The sequence below is a fragment of the Pagrus major genome, chromosome 17 (assembly GCF_040436345.1).
Source record: "Pagrus major chromosome 17, Pma_NU_1.0".
Classification (NCBI taxonomy): Eukaryota; Metazoa; Chordata; class Actinopteri; order Spariformes; family Sparidae; genus Pagrus; species Pagrus major.
This window is the reverse complement of record NC_133231.1, coordinates 22,418,688-22,435,310: the sequence shown is the minus strand read 5'-3', so window position 1 is coordinate 22,435,310 and position 16,623 is coordinate 22,418,688. Positions and strand designations below refer to the sequence as shown.

Here is a 16,623-nt window from a genome sequence, read left to right as displayed (position 1 = left end):
CAATAACACAAATACGATACATTTCAAAACCACTTTTTGACAAAATTAACACCAGCCACCAACCAAATACTGGTAAAATATGCAAGTGGCTGGTGGATTTGGTTCACTCACCTGCCAAAAAAAACAAAGAGAACAAATGCTAATGTAAATAGGGAGAGACCGGGGGTGATTTTACCGATATTGGTTTTGTTGTCATGCGAACTGTTCAGATACAATTTGTATGTAGGTAACATATATCTGTGTTCTACTTGTTAACAGTCATCAAATATGTCTACAAGAAACGTTAGAGTCACAAGAAGTCTGTGCAGGGGATTGTAACAACACCTATAATACCTTTTTATAAATACCAAGGACAACTATAAACTCCCAAGAGTGTAGATATAGTTAAAACAATGTATTGCAGGCAAAGAGGGATCATCACAGACCCTTTTCTTGGACCATTCTCGAGTTTCTTGGTTCTGTATCATTTCTGATTGGTGCATTGTTTAAAATGTGTACAAATTAAATGGCTTTAAACAGTCCTGCACCAATTCTACACATTGAAGTGTGTTTACAGGTCTTGGGGAGGACTACTGCATGCGTGAAAAAAAAAGTTTTTAAAGTTAAAGTCTTTTGTGGCTCCAGAAGATGCAGAGTGTAATCTGATAAACTAACTCCAGTAATGCCGCTCAAGGGGCCAAGTTGCTTTGTGGGTAATGTAGGCACCCGCTTTTGAAAAGCAGTCCACTGATGTAGCATTGCACTGTTGGACTCATTATGGACAGTTTAGAAACAAATAATCAGAGATATTATCTTCTTTGTTCCACCTATTCTTCCTTTTCAGAACGAAGCAGCTACATTAACCACAATGCAACGGAGCCACTGAGTTACCACTAAATATAATTTATCAGATTAAATGCAACTTCCTCTGAAGTTGACTGGGTTTTGATACTATAGGCTGCAAGGGCCCATTACAAATAAGAAAATAACAGTTGAAAATATGCAGAATTTTAGCCAGAATGGCAGCATGTAAAGTTTAGACCCTGATGAAAGTTTTAAAAGGATGATGAATTCTCTTGGTGGGATGTGAACCCTGCTCCCCAGACTGAGAAGCAAAAGATTTAACCACTGGATTATACCAAGTGTAACACATCATAACAAGGGTACATAGATGTTATATACGTATGTGATGCCTCAACCTGCCCAGTCGTCCTCCTGGATCCATACTATTCACACATATTTGGTATAATTTACTTTTATCAGACATTCTATCAATTAAATTCGTAAACTGTGATTTTGTTGTTCTGTTCTGTGCATGCAACATCTATTGCATGCCCGCAATCATCATGAGATTTCTTCCATCTTTTTTTCCCCCTCTGTTAAATGTTTATTTTTTTTAACATGGCAAGTTTTCCCGACTGAAATCGAGGGTCTTAGGACAGAGGATGTCGTTCACTGCACGGATCGTAAAGCCCACTGAGGCAATGTGATTGTGATTTTGGGCTATTTAAATAAAATTGATTTGATTTGATTTGAAGTTACCCTGCTGGCTTGAAACACTGAAGGTAACATTTGACGAAGATATTAAATTGTAGTAAACAAAATGAATATCAAAACTAGGCAGATTTAAAGTCATTGAAAGGTAAAAAAATACAGCAGATCATTAAAATTACTTTCATACCTCAAAAATTAGTTGCATGAGTGTAAGTATAAGGCAGAAAGGTATCGTCACACACCATGTGCACACTAAGTTTGCAATTTCGCCCTAATCACAGTACATTTGGGTCAGATATGTGGGATCTGAGGACACCTTGTGGTCTTTCAGGGAGCTCAAAGTTGCTCTTGTTCGCTGTAAGTTGGTTCATGTTGAGCAAAATGAGAGCATGATAAGTTTACACTATTTCAGTCAACGTTAGTGACATAATAGATTTTACTACCTTCATTTGGAGGGTCTAATTCTGATGTACCTAACGTGTGAGACTCGTAAGACTACAACTCCCACAAACCCAAGGTGACGCTTACCCGACGTGCAGCGCGGCTTCCAGAAGATGAGGCAAGATGGCGACTAAAATAAGCAAAGAGAGTCCACCTCCTTTTGATTGTCCATCATGGTGAGAAAATGCACATGTTAGAGTTGTAACCGTGTGTTTGTAATGCAATGCCAGATGCAAATAAGCAAAGCGACATTCATCCATTTATATAATCGCCTTTACTCGGAGAGAAACGTACAGTTACTGTAGCTAACGTTAGCAACGAGCTAGCATGCTAACGCTAACCCGTTAACGTTGCCATTCACAGACGCCCGTGGGGTGTTATGCTCGTTTTTTCCAGAAGCTTCGTCACGTATTTAATTTCAAGAGTGCCGCTTATGAAGAGCAGGCATTCAGTGATGTAGATAAGCTGTTTGAACATGTCTAGCCTTTGTCTTTATTTGTAAAAGCATCGCTCTTGACGACTGAAGTAAACGTTTCCATTTGCTTACTGTAGAGGTGCGTCCAAGCAGCACTTGTTTTATGAATAACTCACTCAGCACTACCAGAGAAACAAAGCAAGCATATTCATTCTTCAATGGTAATGATAACGTTTGCATGAATGCTCGAAATGTAGACTGTGTAAATATTTACAACGTCACAAAACTGTTTTCTTTCAGGGCAGGCAAGCCGCCCCCGGGGCTCCATCTAGACGTGATGAAGGGAGACAAACTGATGGAGGTAACTGAAAGCTCGGAGATGTTACTTAAGGACATGGTGGCCTTGCCATCACCGTAACGTTACTGTATACTCGTGTTGAAACATGTACTGGGTACTATTGTGGGATGTAAGTGAGTCGAATGCACCAGATACGAGCCTGACAGTCTACTTCGTCCCAGATGTCTTGCACACTGGGATTTTCTATGGCTGCATGGCTTCAAACGGTGCGAGAGCAGCATCAGCCCTGAGATTTAAGCTTTTCAGTGGGAAGCAACACTGTTGAGTTATGGCTCAGGGGCACAGAGGCATTGCGGACTGTTTACATACCTTTTTCACCAGTTGCTTTAATCATCACGATTCACTGAAACTGTCTCTCCCTTTAGAAACTGATCATAGATGAAAAGAAGTACTACCTGTTCGGGAGGAACCCCGACTGGTGTGACTTCACCATCGACCATCAGTCATGCTCACGCGTCCACGCTGCCCTGGTCTACCACAAACATCTAAAAAGGGTCTTTCTCATAGACCTCAACAGCAGTAAGACATCACTCACAATCACACCTGCATACTCATTTTATATTTAAAACCAATGACTGCAAAGGGTTGACACACATGTTGAGGGCTGAAAACAAATAAAACAGATCTGCAAAGAATCATGTGTTCTGGTCACAATATGAACAGGCAGTACACAATCTCGATAACCCAAAATGATTAGTTGTTTGATTAGTCAATCAACCAAAAAATTAACTTCGTAGTCTGTAAATCGTTTGAGTTATTTTTCAATTCATTGAGGAAATAATTTGCAGATTAATCAATAGTGAAAGCAATTGTAAGTTGCAGCCCAGATACTAATTTTTCTCCCGGCCTTTTTTCTCTTAGTTTCTGCACACTGACTCTGTGTTATCACGTGGAAACATTAAGATTTTACTAACATTAACTTATCAAAATGAGCTTTTGTAGCAGTTGTGTGCTCTTGGGTGTGGTGTGATATATGAGGCACAAACTGCCAGTATTGGCTTCAACCGTTTATTCTGGTTACGACAGAATGATATTAGGTCACCCACAGCCCTCTTCGTAGTAACAAGCTTCAGATAACACTGTAAGCTACAAATAATATCAATGGAAATAAAATGATAAACCACATACAGAAGTTAGTATTAATAAAGTTAATTTACAGTAATAATAGCAAGTGGAATCACTTACTCTTTATGTATGCTTTGATAGGTTCGCTGAGTGTTACAGCACCACATGCATTGCCGCCAGGACTGAATCACATTTGATTCAGTTCCCTAACAATGTAACATGGAAAAACAAAAGACAACCTGTCCCAACACGTGCAAACCTCATTTGATTGTCATTGTTTTAGCACACGGTACTTTCCTCGGACACATCCGTCTGGAGGCACACAAGCCTCAACAGGTTCCCATAGACTCTACAATATCATTTGGGGCTTCGACGCGAACCTACACCATCAGAGAGAAACCGCAAACTCAAGGCACCGCTGGCACAGGAGACAGTAAGACGGGAGACGACGAGGAGCTGAAAGGACTGCTTGGGCTTCCAGAGGAAGAGACAGAGCTCGAGGTTTATTTAGTTTCTTGATAACTTCTTATAGTTGTTTTTATAGATATGTTTTTGTAGTTTAATATTTTGTTTAACCCGCACAGATCATAGATCGCAATGCAAGAAATGCACTGTCAAGTTTTGAGGAACATAACTTTAATATTAGATCTAGTGATTATATAACCTATTTTATGCCTATTAATTAACAAGTAGTTGTGTTAACTTTTTCTTCAGTTTTATGACCTGCTATTCTCCTGCTCATTCTGGTATATTATTGCGTTGTAAAGTAATAATATCTTCATATCATTGCAACCACATTTAACATATTTTTCTTTTGTCTGCATCCTGCCAGAACCTGACAGAGTTCAACACAGCTCACAACAAGCGCATCTCCCTTCTCACCATTGAGGAGGGCAACCTGGAAATCCAGAGGCCTAAGAGGAAACGGAGGAACTCTAGGGTTACCTTCAATGAAGAGGACTCCATCATTAACCCAGGTACAAACCAAAGTCAAGGCAGTGTTACAGAAAACACAAAGAAACACCCATACTGTAAAATAACTCTGTTGTTTTGACTGACTATGCCAAACCAAGGTATTTTTTGTGGTAGATTGATGTCATTTGTAAGTGGTTCACTTGTAAATTACAATATTCTTAAGTGTCACTGCATGTAACTGTGAAGGATATTACCTGCACTCAGCAATAACACTTGAATTTTAAATACTTGCAGAGGATATAGACCCTTCAGTGGGACGCTTTAGAAATATGGTGCAGACTGCTGTTATCCCCATCAAGGTAAGCGCTGGTCTTTTCTTTTAAAAATGTCCAATTTATTTCACAAGTATTACTGTGTGTGGAGCAGTTTGGTCACAGTGCCACGTTTAAGCAAAGTAATAACTGGTCCTGTGTGGCTCACTGTATTCTCAGAATAATCAAAAACAAGAAGTGTACTCATACAGTGTTGTATAGCACTTTGTTAATTAATAGTGGGTTAGGTGTTTGATATGCAGAGGTAGTGAAGGTGTAACGTCAGCGGTTAAATGTATGACGTGAAGTTAATACTCTGTCATCCCTGCTGCAGAAACGCAGATCAGAGGGCCAAAACACTTTGGGTCTTGACGACCTGACATCGAAACGCATGCACGGCTACAGCTTGAGCAGCGGTCTCTATGGGGACTTGCCACCCACCAGTCATGAGAACCAGCCGACAGGAGCACCAGGAGGTGCTGCTATGCAGGGAGGGCTCCCTCTGCCTTTCCCCAATCCAGCACCAGAGGTGGACCTGGCCCCGGAGGCTCCCCAGCCCCCTGTCACCCTCAACCCCACCCCTGTCACGGCCCCCTATCTACCAGAGACCCACAACGAGCCACGCAAAAAGAAGTACGCCAAAGAAGCTTGGCCGGGCAAGAAACCCACCCCTTCACTACTCATCTGATCGGTTTCGTAAAACTGCTGACACTCAGGTTACCAGCAGATACATCAGGGACTGTGACCTGGCAGATGTGGAGTTATTCACTTCTCATTTTATTTTTTATTTGTTGCGATACTCACTGTCATCACGATAAGGCCCCACACAATTTCCCTGTGGTCTGTTGCAAGATATCATCTCTGTAACCAAGCAGCAGTTGATAAGTCAGCCAGAAGAGAGCAGAATCTCGTCGACTGCAAACAAAAATACCAGTGAAGACTTGGCAGTGAGCATTTGAGCCTCACAGTGGCAGGCTACGTGGATATGATGGGTCATTGAGTTATGTTTTTGATGTGTTGGATGTAAGGTTTGATTTTTTTTCTTTTTTTTTTTTTTTACTACTAAACATGTTTGAACTTTTTTTTTTTCACTCCTTTAGTAATCTGATAAAGCTGTTAAACAGATGGCAAAACAATTACTTTTATACAAAATATTTTACTGTGAGAAGTCAGAGAATCCAGACATGAGGTCAGTTTCTATAAAAACACAGGGCTGCTTTTTATTTTGAAAACCTATTGATATAATGTGATCAAGTGTTTTACTCACTGAAACATTTCTATTGCGTTGGTTAGACCAATATAACATCAACTGAAGTGTCTTGTACTACCCACAGGCCACTAGATGGTGACTTGTGCACAAAGGTCGGAGAGTTGTCATTGAGGTTTGGCTGCAGACTCGCAGGTACCATTTTTTTATGGCCTGTTGCACTAATCTGTTTGTGGCATCCCATGAAAGTGGTGCTGCAGTTATTCATTTGGATTCTCCTGCAAATAAAAGCCATTTTCTCTGTCCAAACTGTGTTTATCATATATGTCTTTTGGCATTCTCCCAGTATATTGAATTTTAATGGTTGGCCATTTTACAGTTTTCTATGTTGGAAATGAATTGGACTGTTAAGTTATAGACACAATATGGCAGAACTGGAATGGCAACACAGTAAGAAATACTAACTTTGCTACAAAATAAAACATTTGTAAAAACAAAGGTTTGGTTCAGTATGTTTTAATGGTTATGTAGCTTGTTAACATTTTTTACATGCAACATAGTACAGTGAAGTTTCTACAGTACAGTATATTGTTTAGATTTTGTTTGCCCCAGACCGACTTCAGACATAGGAACTGTGGCTTTGCACAGAAGCAGAAAAACATGATAAGCTGGGTCAAACGAGAATGAACTGGTGTAACTTCTAATTGGTTGATACAGAGTGTAATCTGGCTTCGAAATCAAACACAGACGAGGTGTTAAACTTTTACAAAATGAGCTGGTGACTTTTGTCAATGTGGCCGTGTGGTATTTTGTAATCATATGACTGTAAATAAAAAATGAATTACTTTTGACTCATAACTTTGTGCAGTTCTTTCACATGGAATTAAATGACGTTGTAATGCCCCTGCTGTGATATTATCACATTTAAGTGTGTTTACAGGTCTTGGGGAGTACTACTGCATATGTGAAAAATGTAGTTTAAAGCCTTTTGTGGCTGAGTTGCATTGTGGGTCTTGTAGGCATCTGGTTTTGAAAAGGAAGGAGAATGTGTGGAACAAAAAGGTGATCCTTTGGTTTCAAACTGTCCATAGTGAGTCCAACAGGAGTGCAGTGCTCAACCAGTGGACCTCTTTTCAAAACTTGGTGCCTACATTAACCACAATTAACCACTGACTAGAAGCATTCTATCAAATGACATGCAGCTTTCTCTGGATCCACAAAAGACTGTGTACTACTTTTAAACAGCGGGAATTATTCACAAGCTCTGTCAACACACTTAATGTGTAAAATTGGCAGAGTTACCATTTAACTGCCTGTAATCCAAATATATATAAACTGCACACTCCAGTGACTTTTCAGGAGGTGAACATTGACCGGGTGTCTCTTTCCTAGTTGTAAATGAGTCCATCTGATACAGACAAACAGACATTGTAGGTCAACGTGGCTTTTCACACAGTGGGCGGCCCCTTTGTCAATATTTCTCACAGCCTCCATAAACATGCTCAGAAATGAGGACAACTGAAAACATTATATTTGATGATTCATTGACAAATGAACACAGGATTTTTTTTTTTTTTCCTAACATTTCTTATTCATTACAAACAGATTCGGTGCAATTGTCCTACCACGTTATATGTCTAATTCCTTTTTCACATACAGTATAAAGTGCAAAAATGTTCCATTCAAACCCTTTAAATGTGAGAAAATGATCTTAAAATACAAATCCAACTTATTTTTCAGCTAGTCACTCAATATAAAATGAAACAATTCGTCAGTATTTCTGATTCTATATCAGCGTAAAATATTATCAATGAAAGTACCTAAATTTTCCCTTTACTGATAGATTTTCCAGGTTTGCAGCATTTCCTGTAGATTTCCCTTTACATGTCTGGCTCTACAGATTTGATCTTGATGCAGATGCCATTGAGTGAGCGCAGTACCAGTCTAGGAATGATCTTGGGTTTGAAAGTGGAGTCCTCTATCAGCTCATATTTCTTCAGTGTCAGGGCAGTCGCCACTTTTAACTCATTCATGGCAAAATTCTGGCCAATGCAGTTTCTGAGGAAGGAAACCATATGAATTAGCAACATTATGAGGATTATGATACATTAAATGATTATAAATTAAAACATACGAGGACAGCAACTCTCAATCAGTACCAGAATTGACATAATATTAGAATACAGTGGACAAAAATACATGTTAATTATTGCTATATATTTCTGCATTGTTAGGGAAGCCATTTTATAATTTTTTGGGTTGCTTTTTGTGAAATTTTAAAACTAGCCCCCATCTCTTTCAGTTGTTTAGGAGAATGCTGTATTGCTGTGAAGCTCCAGAAATTTTTGGTGCACTTTGAAACGTCACCCTACTTTTCATCGGCATGGAGGTGAGCACATATCACCTGGTAGTGTGATTCCTAAGTCCCAAAACATCCGCACCTCGCTTTTTTTCAGATGCACACTAATTTCATACATGGCTCTGGCAACCATTTGACATAAATTTGTCAACTGAGAACTTTGATCCCTGGGCAATAGCCCTACAGTAAATTTTGATAAAAGGTACACAATGAATGTGCAATAAAATCAAATTAGTTCTTACAGCAGTGTTATTGTATTATAAAGTGTTTTTTTATGTCTTCAATTAAACTCTGTACGTGTCTTTTCTCTTTTGTTAAATCCGTATGGGGATATCAAATGTTTTCCATTTTGTCACGAAAGCTTGAATGATACTATCTAATTAATTATCCTCTTTGCAAAACAGCACTTAGATATCGTCCCTAGGTAAATTAACAACCATGCGTGATAACTAAAACTGAGTCATGAGGAGAGACAGACACACTGTGTTGAACTGACTAACAGCTGTTTACTAAAATTCAAAAATTTACAGTTTGGGAGCTCAATTTAATATTATGTCTGGTTCTGTCTGTAGGCTCCAGTTTGTTCTGTGCATTCACTGACAAGATTCACACTGGATGGATAATTAACATAGTCATATATTAAAGGTGCTATTTGTAAGAAAAGTTGATTTGAGCACCTTTAAGCCTGATGTCCTACAAAAGGACAAAAACAAGTATTCATTTCTGGGGGGTGTGTGTTTTAAATTGGACCAATCCTAAACATCTCATGTTTACTCTAATCCCTAATAAAACAGATTATATGGATTATACAAATTATATGGTGAAAAAAGGCACTGGTGCCAGGTTAAACATTCACATGCTGTAAAATATTGTTAGTTAAGTGAATAGTCAGCGAGTAGCTGTAAACTGAGAACCTCCTCTAGTGTTTAGTGAGCTGGGTCACAAGGTATCAGGTGTGTACAGACCTTGGCCCAGCAGAGAAGGGCACAAAGGCGTGAGGTGACCTCTTGGAAGCATTCTCTGGCAGGAAACGCAGTGGGTCAAAGACCTATGTTGAGACAAAATGGAAAAAACACTTATACCAGTGTGGCTCTAGCCAACCAGGACATGCTACGTTTAATTATTTAATCATGCACCAATTTAATGACTATGTCACTTCTATTAGTTGACACATTTTACATAAAAGGTGCTGGGCAGGCTCATCAAAGAGGGATCATACTTTTACTTTGATCGCTGTTTCTGTTTATAACGTACACCATGCAGTGAGTGGGCACAGCTGAGCTTTCACTTCAGGAAGATTTGCTCAGAATGACATCTTGACTTACATCAGGGTTCTCCCATACTGCTGCATTCCTGTGAACCGCATACACACTTGTTCCAATAAAACATCCTACAAAAAAAAAAAAAAAAAAAGTGCATTTAAGTTTAGGATCGCACAGAGACTTTCATCCAATTCATCCAACCCACACAACTTTGGGAAAATGTGTGTGAAATGATGCAGAAGACATCTGGATTATCTTCATTTTGCTCATAATGTGGCAGCCATAAAAATGGAGCCTTGGATGCAAATCTAACAATCTAACAACTGAATGTAAGAGTTGAGTTAAACTAGCGATACAGAATATACTCTTTGTGACACTATCAGACAATGTGCAATAAAATGGTTTTTAACAACCTTAAAGCTTTTCGCAGGGAAACAGAAACATGTAGGTTAAAGATGAATTATATGTTGCATGTTGTGCAAGGCTGACATTGTTAAACAAAAACTAAGGCCATAGGTCGATTGCGGGAAACCAATTGAGACAAAAGTTAATATTTTATCTTTTACCGCTAGGGTAAAAAAATATTATGCATGCAACACAAAACACATTAACAACAAACCTGGTGGCAAAGTCCTTCCATCAAAAAAAGTAATGGGTTTGGTGATTTTTCTGTTCATTCCTGGCACAGGTGGGTAAAGACGGAGTGATTCTTTTATGCACATTGTAGTGTATGGAATTTTACTTAGGTCCTCCCTTAAAATAAGACAGACACTTTGTGTTAGTTCTTGATATTCTAAACAACACAGTGATGGCCTAAACAAGCTGTTGTGACTGACTTGCATTGCAAATAGCAATGTTTTCAACATGTAAGCCTACCACTCCATGGTGTCCTTGCCTTCCAAGGCTTGCATGATCTCTTCCCTGCACATCTTCTGGTGTTCTGGGTGGCAGGCCAGACTGTAGAGGATGAAAGAGAGGCCACTGGCCGTGGTGTCATGGCCCTCAAACATGAAGGTGTCCACCTCTGCTCGTATATCTTCATCTGAGAGACCCTGCTCCTTCTCATCCTGAAAGTGAGATTAAGACAAAAATATAAAAACAAACAAGAAATAAATAACTGATTGCTAAAGTGCCACTACTCCTACAAGTATGACTACTATGACAACAACTACAACTAGCAGAAAAAGTTACGGTCTATTTTATTTGTAGAGCACTTAGTACTGTGCCTAACTATGAACCATAATAAAAGAGCATAAAATATACAATAAAGACAATAGCTGTCAGGTTTATATTGCGTTTTGGACGTCTCATAGATAACCCAGACTGTCTAATACTTCACTGGGTCAAAAGTGGAGCGGCAGAGACAAAGGAACTGAGATAAGGAAGAAACTGGGACTAATTATGAAATCAGGCACTCGTGTTTTGACTGACGAGATTCATTAACAGTTACAGAGTTACAGAGGAGTTACTGGGTAGCCTATTCTGTCTTACTGAGACTATTTACATTAACAATTGTTGACTGAAATTAGTTAGTTTTGCAAATGTTTAGATGGGCACATGGTAATGGTCAGCGTTCTGAACAGGATGGAACGAAAAAAAAAAGAAGAAAGCGTCATCTGAACAGAAACTGCTCAGAAAAGTCAGATCAAACTGTAAAATTGGGCGGTACGTAGCCTTTTTGTCTTCCCAAAAGTATTCAGAAACCTGTTTTAGTGTACTGTTTAGCTCGAATATTAAGTTTCCTACCCGGCCGCCGGGTTGAAACACACACAAAGAGGATAGAGAGGGACTCACAGAGTTTCCCATTTATTTGTAGCAGCCTGCCACAACATCATTGGCCACCACATATTGATTTTCTACACACCTCTCTCACGTACATGCACCGTGTTTCTCACACATAGACTTTACTTGGGCATGCCGCCACGGTAAAGTCTAAAGTGTAGTAAAAGCTGGCAAAGCATATTGGGGGCATTTTGTTTTTAACCATGGGACAAAATTATGGTATTGTTTTGTTACGCCATAGCATAAACATGCACATGCACATGCACTATCATGCACGCACGGCCAGCCTGGCTACTAAAAAAAATAGGGGTCAGATTACAACACACATAGGCATAGGAACAAGGCTGAAACTTTCACGGTCCCAGCCCTGCCTGGAGAGTTTTTGTATTTTCTTTATGTATGACCTGTTTGAAGTCTTGCTGCAAAACCAATTGCCCTTCAGGGACAAATGAAGTTGAAGTGGATGTTTAAGTTGAGGATGCCATTACTCTACTATACTGTATATTTACATAGAAAATAACTGTTTGCTGCTATATTAATGTTCAACATCTCATACCTAAGAGCACTGCTCACTATCTTCTTGTTTGCCCTGCTAAATTGACCTTTCTTAATTAACATTTGATAACGCTGTCTTACCTTAACATCTGGTAAGAAAATATGAACATGGACAGGCTAACCCCAGGCTGCCAGCAAGAATGTTGAGGTCGGTCAGGCTGGGACAGCTCAGGGATGTTTGCAGTAAGCAGCATTATCCTATATTGCTGCTTCCTCATAGGAGGAAAAAATCCTGAGTGTTGCCTTTGTATAACTAGCAATTGATATGCTGGACATGAGACAGCCTTCTTTGTTTCCTTTTGCACTGGAATTTTGCCACCTACGCATATTTGCACATTATGCCAAATCTCTAATACAAGCTTTATTATTATTTTTTACTGTTTATCTTTGTGATTTTTAATTGCTATATTCTTTTTTTTTTTTTTTTTACAAATATTTCTTCTTCTTTCTTCTGTATTATTATACATTTTTGTGTGGTTATCCCTACTGTCTTATATGTCAGTGTGATGTTTTTAACCACATACTCTTGCCAAGAGAAGAATGTCCAGGAAGTCCAAGTTTCTCTTTGCCTGTATGCGGTCCAGCTCCTTTTCTTCCTTTAGTGCTTCTTTCCTCTTTCTTATGACTTCCCCTAAAAAAGACAAGATAATGAATGAGTATTTTTGTAGACTAACTCCTTCTATACAGCAACATGTAAGATATCGACCATATATACCAAAAGCTCAGTGCGTGGGTGGGCTTTTGCAAATTGATCAAATCTACTGTGAAAGGTAGTTTAGCAACTGTTTAAGACTGCCATTAATCGAAGTGTGTTCAGATCTTACTTGTATGATTGTGAGCCACCCAGCATGCTTTTCTGTATCTGTAGCCATGTGGGCTGAGGTAGAAAATGAGGTCACTGTGGTATGGAAACGTCCTGAACCGCAAGTTGATCAGATTACTGAGCTCATACACTGCTTTGATGTATGCATTTGTTCCACTGAAATGAGAACGTAGGAAAATTAATAACTACGTCTTCTCTGCTTATTATTCACACAGCTGAAGCGGTACGCAACTGAGAACGTACAGAACCTAAATTGTGAATGGTGGGGACATGTTTGCATGTGTGGACTCACCTCTCGGTCTGGCAGTTGCTGTTGTGGCTGAAAGCACACTTCAAGATGCTGTCCAGTGTCATAAGGCTCACGTGTTCAAACAACTCAAAGGACTTGTTCATGTTTGCATAACTCTCCCATTTGTCCTGGCAACAGTAAAGGAACAGATGTGACTTCTCAGCAGGAGATGGAAAAAAACTCCAATGCACTCATTACTTCGACCAACTCTGACACTAAATATGTCATCTGGAAGAACCTAAACCAAGATTTTTTTTAACTTTAACATCAACATCATGGTCTTTATTTTCTTATTATAAATTATGATTTTCACATTCAAACTGTAATTAACATACCAACATAGTTTTTGTAGAATCGGACATCAGTTTTATGTATGGTTTCAAAACATCATAATGGAAACCTGGGGTCAAGAGCCTTCTGTGACGAAACCATTTCTGACCTTTCGACACCAGTAAGCCTTCCCCTGAATACACACACAGACCGTATGTGTTCGGGTAAAGCAGCTAACCAACTATGCAATAAGCCAATATGCTCTAGAAGAATGGGAAAGCAGTCTTACCAATCCAAGACTCAATAAACCTATACGCAAGATCATCTTTGGGCTCTGTAAGGAAAGAAACAAAAAATGTGTTACATTTATTTTTTAGCTGTAAAAATGAAGTAAATAGGCCCATGAGACAGCCAGACAGATAGATAAACATAGAGAAAAAAAACAGGATGGACAATATAAAGCACTGAATTAACTGTAGTACATCAATGGTGTATAATTTCAGTAAAGATAAAAATATTCGCTCACACACCTGTTGATGCCAGTATGGTTTTCGCATAATCTGGATGGTGAATGTTGAGGATACAGACAAAGGGACCAAACCATAATGGGAAAGCATAAGGGTAATGCTCTGCCCATTTCACTAACGTATCCAGGTCTGTCCCATCTTGTTTAAACTGAAAGAAAAATTAAAACAAGAAGTTTGACAAAAACCTGTCAATCCTGTTGTCTGCATGCTTTGTAACTCTAATAAGTACATTTACTCAAGTTCACTCAAATTCACCCCAGACAATTTTAATTGGCAGTCACACCTCCTCTAAGTTAGTGCTCAACACTGGAGCCCCCCCAGGGCTGTGTGCTCAGTCCACTCCTGTTTACAAGGTAGACCCATGACTGCACTCCCAGACATCGAGAGAAGTCTATGATTAAGTATAAAGATGACACCATCATTATCGGCTGCGTTACAAACAATGATGTTTGTGCACGGTTCAGGACAGGAAGGCTCTGCAGCAGGTGATTAAAACTGCCTTAAAACTCATGGCACCCATCTACTGAGCATCAGTGATATCGGTGAAGTGAGATGTTTGCACAGAGCCCAAATGATGCTAAAAGACAACAGCCACCCCAGACACAGCCTATTCGCCCTGCTGTCGTCTGACAACAGATACAGAAGTATCTGCTGCCAGCCCAGCAGCTTCACTCCTCGAGCTGTGGGACTCCTAAACTCATCCTCCGCATTCCACCTATGTACGTTTTTGGTTTTATTAACAATTATTAATCACATTAGCCATTTTCACCTGAAGCTCACGTCTGCAGCCACAAATAATAACAGCAAGCTCAGCTAATCAGCCAAGATCTGGTGAGGCGCTGTCAACTTTGACGCCCAACTCTAAGAAAGGTGTGTGCAGCAGAGTCAATAAATGCCTTATCTCAAAGCCGCCATGTGAAAACAATATTATTGTGGATTACAACAAATGTGAAAGGCACTGCAGATGGATAAATGTTTTGCTTTTGTAACGTTTAAGTACTGAGGTACAGATATTGAAAAGATGCAGCTTTTATGTTGTAGATAGTTGTCGTGTGATTATTGGAAGGACTTTCTGAATAAAAAGGGGAATTTAAAAAGGAGCCACGTGCAGTAATTTAGATAATTGAGGATGCCATACAGTGAGATACAGTGAGATGCATCGAGAATCGTTTTGCAATCGAATCAAATCGTGAGGCCAGTGAAGATTCACACCTCTAACTCATATGGGTGACTTTCACTTTTACCAAGGTAATATTTTAACACGATATCTTTACTTTTACTCAAGAATGACTTTTAGTCATTAGTATTGTTATGACTTAAGTAAAAGTAGCAAAACCACAATGTAAACACAATTACAATTTGAGGTCTTGCATTTGAAACTGTACTTGAATAAAAATCTATAAGTAGCCTGTTATTTAAAAAAAAACTGATAAAGCAGAGTGGCTCTTCAGAAAGCAGCCAAATAAACTAGTGTCTGGAAATCCGTTACTGGAAAGCTATAAATCATTCAATACATACTTTTAAAGGCTTATTACAACTTGTAAACCCTTTATAAAGTTGCATAATAGGTCGTTACACTCGTGCATTTCATCCTAACTACGAGTCATGCACACTGTGTTTGCACAGGCTTGTGTTTGCTTGCTGCTATGTTGCTGGTCGCTAGAGAATGAATTACCTCAAAAACATGTCCAAACAGCCAGTGTGAAGGTGGTCCCGGAAAACATGCATAATTGCGGATCGCGTCCCTCTGTCTGGCGAGCAAGATGGTCAATTTATAGACGACGGCAACGACACAAAGTAGCGCAAACAAGTGATGCATGCGAGGCAAGCACGGCTGAAGTTTCACGAGAGCTTCGGTGAACTCCATGTCCTGAGTGTGACTCGGCTGGAGGAGATGGCGAGAGGGTACCTGCAGCAGCGCGACGCAGCACAAACTCTCATGTAGTCGAGAGCCCCGGTCGGGAATGACGTAATCGGAGGTGGGCGGAGCATCACCGCCCACCGCCATTGTTATTGTGATGTTGTCAATCAAACAAGAAGGCGGTGAAGTGGATTAAAGAGGTATTATTAATTAATTAATTATTTTTTTCTTACAATCAACAGGCAGCCAGGATGTGACATTTAAAGTGTAAAGTCCTGGATATGACATTTTTTTTAATTACCATAAAATTATAATTGAGAATATTCATTTAAAATGTTGTTTTTTAAAAAATACATTAGAAATATACAGTATGTGTTGTAAAAATGACAATTTATTTACTATGTCTATATAAGTATGTGTGTGATTTTGCTCTCATCACATGATTTACAGCTGATCTCAGATGAGTGAGCAGTATACTACATTACAGAGCGTACACAGGAGTGAGCACAAACGGCTTTAAATGAGAAATCACACTTGTTGAAGGAGAAAAATTATTCCTGGACAACAATGTCAACATCTCGGCCAGAGAAGACAGATGGTTTGAAAGAGGAGTAAAAGAATCCATCTATGTCAAACTGGAACTGCCGTCTTTGAACAGAGGAGGTGGCCTACGACATTACTTATCACCCACCTACGATGCAGTACTGAGT

The 16,623-nt window shown here is 39.3% G+C and overlaps 2 protein-coding genes and 1 non-coding gene across 4 annotated transcripts; 2 read left to right on the top strand and 1 right to left on the bottom strand.

Annotated features, from left to right (window-relative positions):
* The first annotated feature begins 2,013 nt into the window (after nucleotides 1-2,013).
* Nucleotides 2,014-7,036, top strand: ppp1r8b (protein phosphatase 1, regulatory subunit 8b). 2 transcript variants are annotated; one of them, XM_073486113.1, is made up of 7 exons: nucleotides 2,014-2,090; nucleotides 2,630-2,690; nucleotides 3,053-3,206; nucleotides 4,036-4,253; nucleotides 4,585-4,729; nucleotides 4,962-5,026; nucleotides 5,313-7,036. In XM_073486113.1, the coding sequence occupies exons 1-7, from the start codon at nucleotides 2,038-2,040 to the stop codon at nucleotides 5,664-5,666; spliced, it is 1,050 nt and encodes a 349-aa protein (XP_073342214.1). In that variant the 5' UTR covers nucleotides 2,014-2,037; the 3' UTR covers nucleotides 5,667-7,036. The 2 variants fall into 2 exon arrangements, with proteins under 2 accessions (XP_073342214.1, XP_073342215.1); XM_073486114.1 differs by lacking the exon at nucleotides 2,014-2,090 and adding an exon at nucleotides 2,478-2,550 and having other exon boundaries at nucleotides 5,313-5,750.
* Nucleotides 2,810-2,974, top strand: LOC141012694 (small Cajal body-specific RNA 1). Its single transcript, XR_012180398.1, has one exon.
* Nucleotides 6,686-15,971, bottom strand: cyp4t8 (cytochrome P450, family 4, subfamily T, polypeptide 8). Its single transcript, XM_073486112.1, has 12 exons — nucleotides 15,728-15,971; nucleotides 14,056-14,200; nucleotides 13,815-13,859; nucleotides 13,591-13,718; nucleotides 13,259-13,383; nucleotides 12,968-13,122; nucleotides 12,668-12,774; nucleotides 10,683-10,873; nucleotides 10,426-10,559; nucleotides 9,870-9,934; nucleotides 9,510-9,592; nucleotides 6,686-8,243 (listed from the first exon to the last, which is right to left on the bottom strand). Exons 1-12 carry the CDS (start codon nucleotides 15,917-15,919, stop codon nucleotides 8,066-8,068), a joined length of 1,548 nt encoding a protein of 515 aa, XP_073342213.1. The 5' UTR covers nucleotides 15,920-15,971; the 3' UTR covers nucleotides 6,686-8,065.
* Between the last annotated feature and the right edge of the window lie 652 nt (nucleotides 15,972-16,623).

Excerpts from the sequence above, each read along its gene's own strand:
- cyp4t8 (XM_073486112.1), bottom strand. The coding sequence starts at position 15,919 with ATGGAGTTCACCGAAGCTCTCGTGAAACTTCAGCCGTGCTTGCCTCGC. Across the intron at positions 13,860-14,055 it reads AACCATACTGGCATCAACAG|AGCCCAAAGATGATCTTGCG; the intron begins GTGTGTGAGCGA and ends CTTTCCTTACAG. Across the intron at positions 9,935-10,425 it reads TGGAAGGACTTTGCCACCAG|GATGTTTTATTGGAACAAGT; the intron begins GTTTGTTGTTAA and ends TTTTTTTTGTAG.
- ppp1r8b (XM_073486113.1), top strand. The coding sequence starts at position 2,038 with ATGGCGACTAAAATAAGCAAAGAGAGTCCACCTCCTTTTGATTGTCCA. Across the intron at positions 2,691-3,052 it reads AGGGAGACAAACTGATGGAG|AAACTGATCATAGATGAAAA; the intron begins GTAACTGAAAGC and ends CTCTCCCTTTAG. Across the intron at positions 3,207-4,035 it reads TCTCATAGACCTCAACAGCA|CACACGGTACTTTCCTCGGA; the intron begins GTAAGACATCAC and ends TCATTGTTTTAG.